The 17,784-nt window shown below is 44.2% G+C and overlaps 1 protein-coding gene across 2 annotated transcripts in view; it reads left to right on the top strand.

Annotated features, from left to right (window-relative positions):
- Positions 1-15,530, top strand: part of Fdft1 (farnesyl-diphosphate farnesyltransferase 1) — a 30,607-nt gene extending 15,077 nt beyond the window's left edge. For both annotated transcript variants that reach the window (XM_046459294.2, XM_046459293.2), the window contains 5 exons: positions 1,002-1,130; positions 4,446-4,637; positions 7,956-8,132; positions 9,408-9,560; positions 14,971-15,530. In XM_046459294.2, the coding sequence (XP_046315250.1) occupies positions 1,002-1,130; positions 4,446-4,637; positions 7,956-8,132; positions 9,408-9,560; positions 14,971-15,192 (873 nt within the window). In that variant the 3' untranslated portion in view covers positions 15,193-15,530. The remainder of the gene's footprint in view (positions 1-1,001; positions 1,131-4,445; positions 4,638-7,955; positions 8,133-9,407; positions 9,561-14,970) is intronic.
- Positions 15,531-17,784: the final 2,254 nt, after the last annotated feature.

Here is a 17,784-nt window from a genome sequence, read left to right as displayed (position 1 = left end):
AACCTGCATTAGCCTCTGGAGCACCCAGATTGGTTTAGTGGGTCTTTTGGGTTTAACAATTGATATTCCTCAGGGAAATCTGATAGGACCTCAGGCTTCTCCATTGCTGTGTCCCTTAGGCCAGCTGGTGCTTCCTTAAGTCCTTAAGTTTAGGTGTTTCCTGAGGAAGTTTTTCTAACCTTTCTGTAAACACAGGTCAAATCTCATACTTGTGATCTTTAAGAGCATCTATTCATTGTTGGCAGTGTTGTGTCAGCTCAGTTAATGTTTCTTAGTATTTTATTTAAGAAGTTCATGGTGCTTTTAGGTTGTATTTTGATAATCACTAAGCAGTTCTTTGAACTTTAAACTTAAATAAAATATTTGTGTAATAGCCAGGTTTAGTGGCAGGTAGTCCCATTGACTCAGGAGGCTGAGGCAGGAGAAGGTCAAGTTTAAGGCCAGCCGGGGAAAGTAGCAAGACCCTGTTTCAAAATAAAAAGTGGAAAGGGCTGGGAATCGGGGACATAACTTGGTAGAGTATCCCTCGGTTCATTCCGGGTACTGCAAAAAAAAAAAAAAAAAAAGAAAAGAAAAAAGAATTTGTGCAGTAGAAATAATTTTAAAAGAAAAAACAGGGGCTGGGGTTGTGACTCAATGGTAGAGCACTTGCCCAGCACATGTGAAGCATTGGGTTTGATCCTTAGCACCACATAAAAATAAATAAATAAAATATTTTTTTAAAAGAAAGAAATATCAGCACTACTTTTCTATGTTAGAGTCTGGGCTTGGGAAAAATTACTGGGCGGCAGACCTGCTATTAGTGGAGTTGTTCAAGGAATTCAAAGTGTGGCCTTAGAATGAGGAAGGCACTGCAGCTTCATGGTGTAAACTGAGAACTGATGATGGGAAGTGGGTCCTGCTCCTCACTAGAGCCCAGCTTTTTACGAGAGCACAGCTTTCTGTTTGGTACATGAAAGTACAGAATTTTTGTTTTCTATTTTTTACGATTTCCATTTCAGATCTCCTTGGAGTTTAGAAATCTGGCTAAGAAATATCAAACAGTGATTGCTGACATCTGCCAGAGAATGGGAACTGGAATGGCAGAGTTTTTGGATAAGAACGTGACCTCCGAACGGGAGTGGGACAAGGTCAGTGTCTCTGTGAAATAGGGTCTGTGGTTGGTACCTGAAATGGAACTGGCCGTCTTTACGGTTAAGCTCAGAATGAGGACAAAGTTGTCCACCAGTTCCAAGTTTTCTGATTTCATCTGTTTAGGTTGAATGACTCCTTGTAAACACTTAAAAGGGGCTTAAAGTTTAATGCTCTGTCTATGAAATTATCCAAGCCCTAGAGAGCTTACTACTAAATGAGGCCAAAGTAGATTTAACTTGTCTTCAAGGGTACTTAGAAAAGTACCCTTGAGCTTAGAAAATTGTATCTGATTTGGTGTGAAGATTAGGTAAATGACCAAATTATGTCATGTAATATAGAAATATGAGTAGTTTTCAAATTTTAAAAATAAAGGTTTTTGTTAAATTTTTTTTTACTGTGTATGTACATTAGTTGGTATCTGAGTTATTTTCAGTCCTATCTTAAGAAATATTTTAAACTCAGTGCCAGCTTGGCCAGTTTGTTTCTGAGACATCCCTGTCATTTATACTTCTATATAATGTGTCCATTTCCTTAGAAACAAAGAACAGCTCATGAGAATGCAGAGCTATTAATTTTGGATTGCATCTAATATCTGTTTCTTCCTTTGTTACCATCTCCTTATGGAAAGAAGGAACTTGGGGCCTGGTGGCATAGCTAAGTGGTAGAGTGCTTTCCTGGCATGTGTGAGGCTCTGGGTTCAATCTCGTTGCTGGAAAAGAAAAAAAGAATTAAGACACTTGGAGATGCTTCCAACTTTCTTTACACCCTCCCACAATTTATGTGATGGTTATTGACCTGGTCCATCTTGGATCACTATGACACAACACCAGAGATTGGGTAATGTATAAAGATATAAAATTTATTTCTCACGGTTCTGGAGGCTGGAAAAGTTCAAGGGACCTGTGTCTGGTGGGGGCTTTTTGCTGTGTCATAATGTGGTGGAAAGCAAGGGATTGAACTAGCAGCCTCTAGCTTTTTTATAACTGGTATTGATGCACGTATGAGGGCAGAGCCTTCATGTCCAAACACCTTCCATTAGATACCCCTGCAACCCTGTTGCACCGAAGATTGTTTCCAACACATGCTTTTTGTGGGGACACATTCAATCCATAGCAGTTATAGAAGAACATACCTGGAAACTGAACTGCGAGAAACTCCCCCTCCCCAGGGGACAGAAGTAGCTGGAAGGGCTGTGAGGATAGATGGTATAGCAAATACAATCATAGTAGCTTTTATCTGGACAGAGCTTGCTCCTGCCCAGCAGCTGTAGGCTTGTAGTCTGTAGCCTTGTAGGCTAGGCTGGCCTGGAGGTGAGGGAGAGCTCATCTGGGCAAGGGGATGTACTTGGCTGCAGGGGCCAAATGGAACATAAAATACGGGGTAGGGGTGGAGTGGCTTGTCCAGTTTTCCACAGGAATGGTGCTTGTGAGACCTACATGTCACTCCTGTGGAAGCAGGGACATTTAAAAAATCTAGATTTTGCATATTTTGTACCTCTACTAGGGCTTTAATTAGGATCTCAAAAGAGACACTGATCCATATTCATTGAGTCAGTGGGTCCAGAGTCTGGCCCATTCATTTTTGCACCTTAAAACTTGATGGAGAGGGCTGAGGATGTGGCTCAGTGGTGGAGTGCTTTCTGAACATGTGTGAAGTCCTGGGTTTGATTCTTGGCACTGCAGAGACCAGAAAAACTTGATGGAAATGTCTGTGAAACTGCTGATTTATGGTGAGTTAACAGGCGCATGCTTGGTGCTAGAACTTCAGTTTCTGGATTTAAAATTTTGAAATTTGAAATTGAAACTCCTTTTGGCCAAGGCCCATCCCTGGTTATCATGTAGTAACTCCTTCTCTGCAGTGCGGATTTACTGTTGCATAGCAGTTCTGATTAGATAAAATTGGATATTTTAAGATTTTTTTTCCCTTCAAATTTGAAGGAAGATGAATTATATAGGCCTCTATTCTAAGAGTGTTCCTACCCAAAGAACTATTATTTTAAAATGTGTTTCCCCCTAGAGAGCACTATAGATACACTAACGTTTTTCAATTTCTTATAAATCTTATCAATTTCAAGTAGCTATTCACAGCTAATTTTTTTTCTACCTAACTTTAGCCAATCTTTTTTTTTTAAAAATTTTAATTAATTTTTGTATATATGACAGCAGAACGTATTACTATTCATATTGCACATATAGAGCTCAATTTTTCATATCTCTGCTTGTATACAAAGTATATTCACACCAATTCGTGTTTTCATACGTGTACTTTGGATAATGATGTCCATCACATTTCACCATCATTCCTAACCCCTTGTCCCCTCACTTCCCCTCCCACCCCTCTGCCCTATCCTAGAGATCGTCTAATCTTCCCATGCTCTCCCTCCCTACCCCACTATGAATCAGTCTCCTTATATCAGAGAAAACATTCAACATTTGTTTTTTGGGATTGGCTAACTTCACTTAGCATTATCTTCTCCAATTCCATCCATTTACCTGCAAATGCCATGACTTTATTCTCTTTTATTGCTGAGTAATATTCCATTGTGTATATATATCACATTTTTTTTTATCCATCTACTACTTCAGCCAATCTTTACTCCTTCTAGGTTCTTCTTGTCTGAAAACACATTTCAAGTGCTTTCTCCTCATTTTGTTGTGTCCTTGATTCGTCTCTGGCCTTTTTCTCTTCCTGTAGACTGCCCAGAGAGTGTACCTTCTTTAACTACTCTTTTAAAATTGCCTAATAGATATTCATTTCACATAAAGGTATTGCATTTAGATGTCTTGGAACACCCTTTTCAAAGGAGGATAGCTTTGATAACCTGGTTTCAGGAAGAAAATTCTTTGATAGTTAAGAATTACATGTGCTAAGTTTTAGTGATGCTAAAGCCTGACTCTTAAGCCAGGAGACTTGCCTTTGAATCCCTGGCCCTCTGCTGCACAGATGAGTGATCTTATCAATGGACTCTACCTGTCTCAGTTTCTTCATCTGTGAAGCCAAGGTAGCAAGAGTAGGCACCACACGAGGTGTTTATGAAGATTGCTCATGCAGGGTGCTCATGTTAGCAGTGTTAGCACATGGTGGAGGTACTTTGTTCTTAAACATTCATTCCCATTAGCCAGAGATACAGGGTTGGTGTTATTTAGTGCACAGTTCTTACATGTACCTGTTTGTGTTTTTTAATCAAAGTAAGAGCTTGTACAATATTTGGAACAGGCTTTTTTTTTTTTTTTTTTGTAGCCAATGATATCCAGCATTTCCATTTCAGTGAAAATTTCATATTAAAAGACTTTAAAAATCATCTTTTGCAGTACTGTCACTATGTTGCTGGGCTGGTGGGAATTGGCCTTTCCCGTCTGTTCTCGGCCTCAGAGTTTGAAGACCCTGTAGTTGGTGAAGACGTAAACCTTGCAAACTCTATGGGACTATTTCTGCAGAAAACAAACATCATTCGTGATTTTCTGGAAGACCAGAGAGAAGGAAGAGAGTTTTGGCCTCAGGAGGTAACAGATTCTGGGTATTTTGGGGGAAAACTATTTTAAACACTTTGAAAACAAATCATGAAGCCCTGTGTTTACAAATGGCAGAAACAAGAGACCTACTGCTTTGGGCATCATTGGAGCTGGTGGGGAAGAGGTCAGGGTTCAGTTTGTTCAGTGAGTGGCAGCAGCCAGGACTAGCCTGTGTCATTGGCTGACTCCCCTCTTTCTCCCAGTGGCGGATGTAGCATAGGTACACTAGCTTAGCCACAGATTTCTTAGGAAGGGCTTGGCTCTTGGGCTTCTTCTAAATCTGTAAATCTGTTCTTATAGCCAGAGGGCTGAGTCCTCTAATTGACAGACTGAAGAGTTCTTCCCAGTCACATGTCTTTTACATACTCAGTCTGAGTTCAGGGTGGTTTAAACATAAATTTTTATTAGGTGGAAGACTGAGTATTTACCTGTGAACTATCTGTTCTTATCTCCTTGCCCATTTTTCTATAAGGTGGCTGGCCTTAACTTTTAGAAGTTCTTTTCATATTAGGTATATAAATGTATCATCTATAGTATAAGCTACCAATATTTTCCTACCTTTTGTTTTTTGTCTTTTGTTTTTGCAATACTGGGGATTGAAACTAGGGGCATTCTATCAGTGAGCTGCATCCTCAGTCCATTTTATATTTTGAGACAGGATCTTGATTAGTTGCTCAGTCTGGCCTTGAACTTGCACTCCCCCTGCCTCAGCCTTCCAAGCAGTTGGGACTACAGGCCTGCACCACTGCACTTGGCCCTCTCCCTCTTCTTGACACAGACCTCTTCTGGTGTGTTTAATAACCTTGTGTCCAGGTCTTTATGATCTGAATTTGATATGCCCATGCATCCATGTGCTTCTGATTAATTTGGTAAGTCTGCAGATGGTCATTTTTATTGTGCCTTTGTGCCTCAGCACTTCAACTCAAAATGGAGTACTTATTACAGTCTACTAACTCAGGTTTAGGCACAGCTTTGGAAATTGCTGTTCCGTACATGATGGAGTAACTCAACAAGGCCGTCTGCTTTCCATTTATTTATTTTTGTACTGGGGATTTAATCCCCGGGGGTGGTTTACCACTGATCTACATCCTCAGCCCTTTTTATTTTTTATTTTGAGACAAAAATCTCAGTAAGTTACTGAGGCTGGGCTTGAACTTATGATCTGTCAGTCTCCTAAGTCACTGAGATTATAGATGTGTGCCCTGTGCCCAGCTCACAATGTTATATAAATTTTGAATCATAAAGTTGATCATTATATTCAAGTCATTAGTATGATACTGTGATTTATGAGAGATGTACATTTGGACTGAGGCAGGAGGATTGGATTGTAAGTTCAGGGCTGGCCTGGGGAACTTGGTGAGACCCTCAGCAACTTAGCAAGATCTTGTCTCAAAATAAAAAATAAGAGGGATAGGGTATGGCTCAGTGGTAGAGTGTTCCTGGTTCAATCCCTTTTACTGAAAAGAAAGAAAATACACATTTGGTCTATGTCAGTTTTCTGGCACACTGCTTCTAAAACCTATGGAATCTCCCAAGAGATAAGTTTTCTTAATATGCTAATGAGACTGAATGGAGGGACCATTTGCCGAGGGACACAACATGTGATTAGAAGGTTGTAGGTTGAGTTGATCCCCAGTGGCTAATGATTTAATCCATCATCCTGTATAAGGAGCTTCCCTAAAAACCCACAGGACTGGGATCAGAGAGCTCTTTAGCTATAGGGTGGCTGGCACCCTAGAGGTCATGCAAACCCCTTCTCCCACACGTCTCCAAATGCATTTCTGACACCTGGCTGTTCATCTGTGTCCTTTATAATACGAAACCTTGAAACATAGTGCTTCCCTGAGCTCTGTGAACCACTCCACTAAACTACACCTAAGGAGGGTATTGTGGGAACCCCATTTCATAACCAGTTGGTCACAAGTCTAGGGGGCAGTCTTTTGAAGTGACCTGTGGGATCTGAAGCCCTCTCTGGGTAGACATCGTTAGAATTGACTCTGCTACAGGATGCCCAGTTGGTGTGAAGTTGGGAAGCCTTCTGGAACTGTGTTTCTGGGGAGGCTGGTTCTGAGGGAGGGACACAGGTCACCTGGGATGTGTTCCTGTGGGGCCTTTAAGTTTACAAGAATGCCAGGGATGCAAACAGCAAAATCCAGAGTGTAGGAAATCTGTCAGGCCACGGGGCAAGAAAAAGAACGAGAGAGACCCTGAAGGTTGAGACTTATGACACCCACCGTAGCCAATGGTGGGTCTTGTTTAGATCCTCATTTGAACAACCAGGGGAGGGGAAGTTAGACAGTCGGGGAATTTGAATACTATTGTTTGTTAAATATTAATATTATTATTTAGGTATGATATATTTTAAATATACAATAAAGTTTCCTTATCTTTTGGGATTTCATAATAAAGTACTTATGAAATGATACATTAGGACTTTACTTTAAAATAATTCAGGAGTTGGGGGTATAGATAGAACAAAATTGGTCATATGTCCATTGTTGAGGCTGGATGATGGGTAAAATGAGGTTTCATTAAGCAGTTTTTTTCCATGTTCCACAGAACAGTTTACTACCATCAATCTTCGTTATTTAAGTGCAAATTAAGAATGTATAGCGAATTTGACTTTCAGTAGAATCTTCTAGTCCTTTTAGGCCTAGTCATTTATTTTGAGGAAGTTAAAGAATTACCTAGGAATAAAAGTTACTCTCCAAAGAATCCTAGATAGTGTCACTAAAAATCATCAAACCAAAATAAATTAATTAATTTAAAATTCATCAAACCAATCTCACTGGAATTGATATTTTTTGACTTTCAAGTTTGTAAGATGCAGGGAGGTAATGTTCCTGGAGTGCAGACCCTTCCATTTGTCCCATTTGTGCTTGTTCAATAGCATTCTTAAGAGATCAGGAATGGGGTGTTAATCTTTCATTATTTTGAGGCCTGGTTGTCCTGAACAAAAACATTTAGTTTGTAGTGCCGCCATAGCTGATTGTGTACATAGCTGGGTTTGTTTGGGACTCAGCTGACATCTTCCAGCTGCAGGAGGCTCTTTAAGTGAGTCTAAGGCGTTGCTTAGTGCCGGGGTCCTGGGTGTCTCTAAGGGACACCTTCCCAGTGTGCACTGTGATTGGCCTTGACTGCTATCAGATGTCTTTGAGCAGGCTCCATCTTTATAAGAAATGAGTCAGTAGCGAAGAGACCTGATCACAGTGCTGATTCACAAAGCCACTTTTTTTTTGATCTCTTAATGTCATCTGTAAATTCTCCTGTGCACGCGTTGACTTGTTCTTTAATCTCCGTATCTGGTAGGTTTGGAGCAGGTATGTTAAGAAGCTGGGGGATTTTGCTAAGCCAGAAAACATTGACTTGGCGGTGCAGTGCCTGAATGAACTGATAACTAATGCCCTGCACCACATCCCTGATGTCATCACCTACCTGTCAAGACTCCGGAACCAGAGTGTGTTTAACTTCTGTGCTATTCCACAGGTATGGATTGGGGCTCCTCTTGGTGTGTGTAGAAGTGGGGGCTGAAGGGAGTGGAGCACTGGTAAGGGGGGTGGAGTGCAACCGACTCTTCTTTACTTGGGGACAGTGTTCCTTAGGGGGTGACTCCAGTGTGTCTCCTCTTGCTGGAGAACAGGCAGTGACTCGCAGTGACTCACAGTACCCCTTTGCCTCCCGGCACTACATTCAGCTCAACCTCAAGGTTAAGTCTGCTCTTTTCCAGGACCAACCTTCTAGATTCACTTTTTGCCCCTTAACTATTCTAAACTAGCTAGATTCTTATGGTCAACAGTTTAATCAAGGGCTTTAGTGTAGGTTTATTGGGAATTCAGGGTAAAACTTAGGTGAAGCTGTTATTATTTTAAAAAATCTTTATTAAACACCTAATATTTCTTCTTTTTCTAGACTTAGGATAACAAACCCTGATCTGTCGATCTGGCCCCTTGATATTCTAGGAGCTTGCTCCTGATAATTGCGTTTACCAGTTATTTCAGTTATCGACTCAAGTTTAATTGAAGAAAGTGAAAAGATTTAACTAGTTTAGAAACTTGGTTTGATTTTGTTCTACTCTGACTACTTTCAAATGGTAGTTGGAACTAAAATCTGCATGTCTATCTAAGGTTCCCATTATCCTAAAATAGTTTGCTGTTCAGAATAGGAAATCGTACCGTCCTGTTGTTTTTCTTCCTATTCATTATTTTGTGTGGTGTGGAGCATTGAACCCAGGGTGCTCTGTCACTGAGCCCACATCCTCAGCCCTTTCTATTTTTTATTTTGAGACAGTGTCTTGCCAATTGCCTAGCTATCCTTAAACTTGTGGTCTTCCTTCCTCAACCTCCTAAGTAACTAGGACTGTGAAGATTCGGAAGGGGCAGGTACCCACCATACCCTGGCACCTCATAGTAATTTTTAATATATAATAATTATGTTCATTGTAGTAAAAAATGTAAAATTCTTTCCAGATATTATTTTGGCCATATTTCAGATCTAGTGACCCATTGCTCTAGCATGGGGAATGACAGATTAACATTTTTTCTAAATAAAATGATAACTTTTGGTGCTGAATTACAGAATAATCTAAAACTGCAGAAGTGCTTGATCTTGTGTGTTGTTGAGAAAGGGGGGGTGGGAAGGCAGAAATCTGGGGCGCTCTCTTGGTCAGTTGCTCACAGCTCTTACTTGGCCTTCTCACCTTGTCCTGCTGAGGATTGCTCGCCCGGCCGTTACGACGTTTTCTCCGTCTCCTGCTGTTTCTAGGTGATGGCCATTGCTACCTTGGCGGCCTGCTACAATAATCAGCAGGTGTTCAAAGGGGTGGTGAAGATTCGGAAGGGGCAAGCAGTGACCCTGATGATGGATGCCACCAACATGCCAGCTGTCAAGGCCATAATATACCAGTATATGGAAGAGGTGGGTTTTGTTTAGCTCCCTGGATAATTTGTAGCTACTTTATGATTTAGATAATGTCACTGTTCACACATACCATGTTTGGAAATTAGATGATCCTAACACCTCACTCTGCTATGGCATGAAGAGACAGGAGTTGGTATCCTTTATGTACAGGAGCTGAGCTGCTGGTTCAAGGCAGCACAGGACCCTGGTAAGAAGAGGTCCATGAAGCAAGACATAGGATGGAGATTCTGGGTTGAATTTTTTTTTTTTTTTTTTTTTGGTAGTGCTAGGGATAGAATCCAGGAACCCAGGGAATTGTGCATACTGGGTAATGCTCTACCACCGAGCCATGCCCCCAGCCCCAAGAGCTGGGAGATGAGGTTTAGACCAATCAGACTTCCTGTTTCAAGGGTGAGTAACGTGAAGGTGATGCTTGTGTAAGCCAATGGAGCACGTGGCTGAGTGGATCCCGTGCTCTAGTCCAGGTGGTTCTGTCACATCACAGGGCTCAACTGGAAACCACAGAAGAGAATTCAGCCAAAACAGAACCATCAAGTTGCAGTCTTTTCTGAGTTTCTTTTGCAAGTCTTGTTTTCAAATGCCACAACCAACCTATTAGATAAAGCATACCCGTTCAAGCCAAATCTTCGACTGTGGAGGGTTTGACTAGCTTCACAATGGTTTTCTAGGAGGCTGGATCTGGGGCGCTCTCTTGGTCAGTTGCTCATAGCTAGACTGAGGGCCTGAGTACTGTTTCCCGGGTGGCAGTGATCTGCCCGCCTTTCATATCAGGGACGATGGGAAACTTCTGGGGATGGTTTTTATTGTCGTGCCTGGTGTGTGTGTGTGTGTTGGGGGAGGTGCTACTGGAATGGGGTGGAAGCCGTGGTCCCTGGATATGATCTTACTGAGTGAAGGCCCTGCTCCTTCCTCCCCTGCTGCGCTGGCCCTCAGGGCTGCTCTCAGCAGCTGTCACCGCCGCCCTACAGGTGCTGGGCAGCTCTGCTCTTTGCTCCGATTCCTTTTACATGTTGCACGTGCTTGTTGTATTTCCTCCTCCTCGTGTTTCCCACCTGACCCCAGCATTTTTCAGGGAGTTCCTCTGTAGGAGTGCTAAGACAAGACCAAATATATTTTTAAAAAAATCTTAAAATTCCCATAGTAATTAAAAATTGCTACCAATCACTCTCTGGTTCACCATATTATCTCATTTATTTTGAGCTTCCTAATAAGTGGGTGCTTATTGATATCAAGGAAATGGAGCTAGAGCCATAATTTGGATCCAGGTCTGATTGGAGATTGGGTGCTCTGGACTACAGTTCCCAGGGGTTCATTTACCCTTTCTCAACAGAATTGTGCCATTTTAAGCACTATTTCTTCATTTTATAAAAATTAGAAGCATGTTAAGTACTATGCAGTTCAGAGATTGTTTTTGTATTCTGATCACTAATTTTAGAAAACAATTTTTAAAAATTTTATGGGGAGCTAGTATGTACCAAGTCCTGGTTTTGATCCCCAGCATCTTTATTTATTTATTTTTTTTCAGAGTAGAAATTAGAAGTTTATTAAAGGACAGCAGAAAAGACTTCTCCCGGAGGAAGAAGGGGACCCAAGAGGTGGAATCCCCCCAGCATCTTTAAAAAAAAAAAAAATGCAGCTGCACTCCTGTGTTAAAGTTCATATTTTACTTGGGCTGTCCTTTACTGTTAGCAATGCTGTTTGTGACTGATGGCTTGGAGGCCAAGGTGGACAGATTGTGATTGGCTGACCTCCTGATTTGTAAGTTCGGTCTCCCTGGAATTCAGCCCGACTCTTTGTTTATCACTGGAGCTGCTTTTGCAATTTAAGGGCACAGTTGGATAGCTGTAACAGGGTGGCCCACAAAGCTAAAAAATAGATACTGGCCCTTTAGGAGAAAGTTGACTGACCTCTGATCTAGGGCATTAGTCGTTCTGTTTTGAAGTTGCCCTCGTGAAACTCAGGGTAATTTGAAGGAAATGCTAATACTTAAGTTGATTTGATAGAGAAATATCTGTGAGGATGTGTGAGTCTGAAGTGTAGAATCTGATAATGGTTTTAGTGTCAGCATTTGGGACATTTTCAAATGAAGTTTGACATGAAGACTTGTGTGAAGTCCACCTTTGCTGGTGTCCAGATGTTCACTGAGTCTGCCCTCTGCAGTATGAAAGGACACGCTTCTGCTCTGTGGACTCCGTGCTTGGCCATAGCGGGTGTGCACCTGGAAGAGGCTCCTCAGAGCTTCTCCTTGCACACCTCTGAACTTGCCTGAGGGGGTGGAGTGAGGTCCCAGGGGCTCCTGAGCAGGTGGATGGACACTGCTTCCAGGCCCTCGTCCGGCCCTTGCTTCAACCGGCCTGCACACTGTGTGCCCAGGAGGCGGTGAGAAGATCGGCCTGCTGTTTTGGGTTAGCAGTAAATGTGCTGGCAAGCAGCCAGAAATGCTCTTTCCCCTCTTGGCCAGGGAGCCTTAGTCTTCTCATGGAAGCTTGCTGCCCCTGTGCCCTGTGGGTACACGAGGGCATCACAGGCTCCAGAGCCTTCGTTGACTAGAGACTGGTGCTTGGCACAGTGGCACTTGACATGATGATGGTTTCTCTCCTGGAAACCCTTTTGCTCTCCTGCTTCTGTCACTGTCTCCTCTGCAGCCTTTGCCTCTGCCTGCTCCCGGCCTCTCTGGCTCCTCTTCCATCTGCGGTGCTGCCTGAGTTCCAGCCTGGTCTCCCTTTTTCCTTACTGACAGATGCTCTCAGAGGGCCCAAAAATATAGCTTTCTGGGCCATTTTTATCTTTTTTTGTCAGTTACTCAGTTCAGACCTGGGGTAGGAGCTTTAAGGTTTTGGTTGTTTTTTTTTTGGTGAATGACATTACGATACACCCAATGTTAGAATCCTGGGGGCATCCTAGAGTTCTTTTCTCCCTAGTCCTATATGTAAGCAGTCCCTAGGTCTAGCCTTATCTGTCTTTATACTTTCATATCAGTCAGAAGGTTGTGTGCTTTACCCTCGGACCTAGCAATTGTAGCCTTTATTCTACAGAAACCTGCAGACAGTGTTGAAGAATGTCTGTGTGCAGCCTTTGTCTTGAGTCAGTTCTAATTGGCAGCTGTGTCAGCTCTCCCTTGCTATAATAAAATACCTGAGTTAATTAAATCATAAAGGTTCACTCTGGCTCTGTTTTGGAGATTCCAGTCCATGTTTGGCCTCATTATCTCAGGCCTGTGGCAAGGCCACACATCATGGCAGGAGTATGGTGGGATAAAGCACCTCTTTTATATCCAGAGCCAGGAAACAAAAGAAGAAGACTAGACTAGGTCCCACAGTCCCCTTAGGGGGCGCACCCTCAGTGACCTAAGAACCTCACTAGGCCCCAGCTCCAATAGGTCCAAGCCTTTATTTAACACACAGGCCTTTGGGGACTTTAGATATTCAAAGTAGGCAGTAGAGAATTTATCATATGCGACACATTCATGTTGAGAAGATTGTGATTAAAAAAAAAGACATTTTGTAAAATGGAGTGAAAAAATCAAATTATAGAAAAGTGTTGACCCTAGTTTTTAAATTACATATGTAATTTCATGTGTATGAAGTGCATTCACATTTATACATAACTCTAGATGATGTATTTTTATACGTGATGACTTATGGGTTTATCAGTAGGCTTATAGGGCATAATATATATGTCAGCCTGTGGATGAGGAAGACTGGGGGCTTTGACTTTTTTTCGGTACTGGGATTTGAACCGAGGGGTGCTTAACACATGAACCACATCCCCAGGCCTTTTTAGTGTTTTATCCAGAGACAGGGTCTCACTGAGTTGCAAGTGCCTCGCTAAGTTGCTGAGGCTGGCTTTGAACTCATGATCCTCCTAACTCAGCCTACTGAGTTGCTGGGTTTACAGGTGTGTGCCACCACAGCTGGCTCCCAACTTTTTCTTTTGTACTGCTATCACAAGCAGAATTTCATTGTCTCAATTTTATTTTATAGAAATTAATGTTAGTGTCTTCCCTCACCTCTGATTTTCTCTCTAGTTATCTTTCATATCACAATACCTGACATTAGCTATCATTAGCTTGTTGCTGCAGGCATATTCTTTTATTTCCTCATTGTATTAAATTCCCACTGTGTTTTTGGGGGATAAGGGTGGCAAGAATAGAAGATATCTTTGTAAAAAATACCCATCATATAAAGAAAATTTGGGGTAATGATTTTATTTAAAACGCACCTGTTGTGTCTTCTCCGCTGTGTGCAGACCTGGGTCAGAACATTATTACTTCCACTCATAACCTTCTACCTGGCTTCTCAGTTCCATTCAGTATTTGCTGAGGTCCTACTGTGTGGCAGGCACAGTGCAGAGTTAGAGATCAGGAGGTGAATGAGAGAAGCAGTCTAGTAAGGGAGTCCTGTACCAGTGTATTGTTTCCACGAAAGTGATAAGGTCAGAGTATGTCTAGGAGAGTGACTCTTGGCCCAGCCTGCAGGTGCTGGGAGCGATAGTATGGGAGCCAGGATGTGGAGGTGCATCTGAGAGAGGGTGTGGGAGGGGAGAAGGCAGCAGGAGTGTACAGTAGAGCCGGGCGCTGTGGCGCATGCCTATAATCCCAGCAGCTCGGGAAGCTGAGATATAGGATCATGAGTTCAAAGCAGCCTCAGCAAAAAAAAAAGTGTGCTTTGCATGCATGAAGCAAAGGAGCACAGTGGCCTCCGCTTGGAAGGTGTGTGCCCTGGCCGTGGTGCCTCATGTTCACTGAAGGAGCTCAGACTCTTCCAGAGGTGAGGGTATGGAAAAGTTTCAGTCTCTCTGTGAACAGACGAGCAGACTGGGCTCAAGCAGAGAGGCAGGAACTCAGAATGGGACAGCTGAGGTGACTGACCAAGGCCTGGCCTTGAGCAGTAATGGAGGGCAGTGTGTGGGGGCGTGGACACTGCAGTGCTTCAGAGGTTTGTGGAACAGAAAGGAGGACTTGGGTGGCTTGGGACTCCCTGCTTCATGGCCATTCCACACGCTGCGTCTTTTGCCTAACTGCTCTGCCTGCTTTTCCAGAATCACTTCATTTTTTCCGCACTACTCGGGTCAGCCTAGTTGAACTGTCAACATTTGCTGTGTGCCTGGCCTGTGGGGTGCTGGAGTCTGGCATCCACATGGTGCCACCCCTCGGGGGTTCTCAGTAGCTGCCTCCTGTGGGCTGGGTGGCCGTGTTGCCCCTTAGTTGGTGTGAAGGACCTGGGTTGACGCCCCTGCCTGGTCGGCAGTGAGGGGGCAAGTTACTTCCATGTCCTCTGGGCCTGTTTCCGGGTCGCTGAGCGGGCGGAACGTGCCTGTCTGTTGAGGACTGCTGTAAAGGTGACCACAGGAAATGCTAAAGCACTGGACACCTTCTGTGGCACTCACAGCTTTTCCTCTTCAACAGATTTATCACAGAATCCCCAGCTCGGACCCGTCTTCCAGTAAAACCAGGCACATCATCTCCACCATCAGGACGCAGAATCTTCCCAATTGCCAGCTGATCTCCCGAAGCCACTACTCCCCGCTGTACCTGTCCTTTGTCATGCTCTTGGCTGCCCTGAGCTGGCAGTACCTGAGCACCCTGACCCAGGTCACAGAAGACTATGTTCAGACAGGAGAGCACTGACTGGGATCTGTTGGGAGCCGCCGTTCACGTGCGATGGAGTCACCGTTCTCAGGGGTGGATGTTGGCTTCCCTTTATGTTTTTTATTCCTACGTTAATCCCTCAAAGAACTACTTGGACCTTCACAGACTGAAATACAGAGTTTAAAAGAATATGAAAATACAAGGAAAGTGGGCCTTGCCCTCAGCAGGCTATGCTTGCAAGTCCCGGTCACCCTGCTGCACTGTGGGACGGCAGGGATCTCCCTCAGCGAGGCCTGGCTGCAAGAATGATTAAATGTATTTAATTTGAAGCAACTTTTGAATACTGTCAGTAGAAAATGAAGTGACTTTTCCTTCTGTCTGGTGCCTGGTTTTCCCCTCATTCTGTTCCCTCTAGTTGGGCTGAACGTGGTAGATGTGAATGCAGAGTTCTAGGTGTTTCCTAAGAGTGCAGACTTGCCTCTACACGAGGATGCGGGGAATAAAGTCTTGGCATTATTTTCTCATTTTAAAGGGCCCTTCAGTAAAGGTGTTTCTGGGTATTTACAGTAATAGGTGCAATTGCTCTCTGTCTAATGCAGTTCACCTGAGTCCACTTGATCATGGGACAGATGGAGTTAGTGATCAGAGGACAAGGGCATCTGTTGCCACTGTGAAGCCAGTTAGCAAGTACCAGGAGGGACAAGCTGGCTGCCCTGGGTAGCAGTGGCCGAGCAGGCGGGCAGGCGACAGGGTAGCTGTTCCCTGGCTGCCTCCCTGTGAGGCTAGTCATCTCAGCTGCATTCAGACACATTAAGACTTTTCCTCCTAGCTTTTTTCCCTTAAATTTCCAGTCTATACACCAATGTCTCAAGAAAGGGAGAGCTATTTTCAGATGAAGGTCAAGTGGCACCCAGCCTCGTTCCCCCTCAGTGGGTTCGCCCTCCTTAACTCCAGCACAGTCGGGGCTGGTGTAAACTCCCTCCTGCCATGGCTCACTGCATCTCTGCCTGGGCAAGGAAGTCATGGTTCCCGCCAAGGGTCTCTCCAGAAAAGCCTTTGGGAGAGTCAGCGTGACCGGCACTGCTGTGAGGCATAGCTCTCTCTCGTCACATTATCAAAATGCCTGAGGCTGGGTACCGTATGTGGGAAAAGGAGTTCAGGACTGGAGATGTGACCCGTGGTGGGGTGCTCACCCAGCAAGGGTTTGAGCCCCACCAACACAAGAGGAGGAGGGGAAAGGCTTCTTTATAAATGCTCACAGTTCGGGAGACTGGAAGTGAGGGTTGGGTGGCCCTGCCTGTCCAGCCTGGGGTCCGGGCCCCCTGGAGGATGGCATCACAGTGGTGGGAGACTGGAAGCGAGAGGGAGTCAGGGCCCAGCGGGCTCTTTTATAACAGACTCACTCTAGAAGATCAGCATTCACCACTTCTGAAGGTGAGTCCCCACCACCTCCACGTCACTACCCTGGGGACCAAGCCTCCTGCACACAGACCTCTGGAGGACACTCAGGGCACTGCAGTGTGCACAGCCTCTTGTCCCAGTCTACTGCGTGTAAGGTGACTCAATGACTGAATTTGGGTTTTTCCTAAGTAATGTTGGGTTAGCACTGTTACAGAAATGGGTTTTCTATGACCACTAGAGACACCTGGCTCAAGTTTGGGTCCATGAAGATTTATAGTTAATTGGTTTGTTCAGGCTTAGCCCTGGACCAACTTGTCATCAGTGCTGAAGCTAGTTAAGGTGACTTGCTGTATGGAAGTACTTTGCAAGTACTTTGCCAAGACTCGACTTGGGATTTTAAGGTAAGTTGTTGCATTCCCCCCTGCCCCAGAACTGGGGACTAAACCCAAGGGCACTCTATCACTAAGCTACATCCCCAGCCCTTTTTAAGACGAGGTCTCCCCAAGTTGCCCAGTCTGGCCTTGAATTTATGATCCTCCTGACAGCCTCTGGAGCCACTGGAATTACAGGCATGTGCCACATGTCCTGCTCGATTTTATTTTTTTAGTATAACTGTACGTAAGTATTCACCTAGGATTCAAACAATTGGGCATCCTGCTCGCCACTTTCAGTATCATTTACAGCATTCGACACGGTCTGTTTCCTGTTCACAGTGGAGTGTTCCGCCCAGCCCATCAGAATCTAGGAATTTAAAATGAACAACAGCTGGGAGTGGGAGCCTGACCGCTATGGTTAACTACTGTGCCATTTCCCAGGGGCGCTGGTGTGTGTAGGGGGAGAGGTAGTCATTTTTGGCAGTTTTGGAAACTTGAGCTCCTAAGTTTGTGGTTTTGAAACATTAGTGTGAATCACAATTACCCGATCACCGGGACCACAGACTTTCTGACCTAGTAGCCTGGTGTGGTGCCCAAGAATTTGCTAACCTAAGTTCTCAGGTGACAGGAACCGGGCTGGTGGAGAGATCAGGCTAAGGATCACTGCTCAAAGGCATTGTTCCTCAAACTTCAACCTCCCTAGGAATGAGCGCGTCTGGTCAGGCTGCACGCTGACTCAAGTGCGGCGCTCATTCTAGCACTGGCTAACAGGCAGTGAAGCTGGGCTGCAGCCCATTAAAGTGGCAAGGCTCCCAGAGGACGGTGCTCTGAGGCCTGAGAGGAAAGGTGGAACTCT

This window comes from Marmota monax, unplaced genomic scaffold (assembly GCF_021218885.2).
Source record: "Marmota monax isolate L192 unplaced genomic scaffold, Marmota_monax_Labrador192_F-V1.1 WCK01_AAM20220418_F8-fsc00288, whole genome shotgun sequence".
Taxonomy (NCBI): Eukaryota; Metazoa; Chordata; class Mammalia; order Rodentia; family Sciuridae; genus Marmota; species Marmota monax.
Note: the sequence above shows the minus strand (reverse complement) of the source record. Positions and strands in the feature narration are given on the sequence as shown.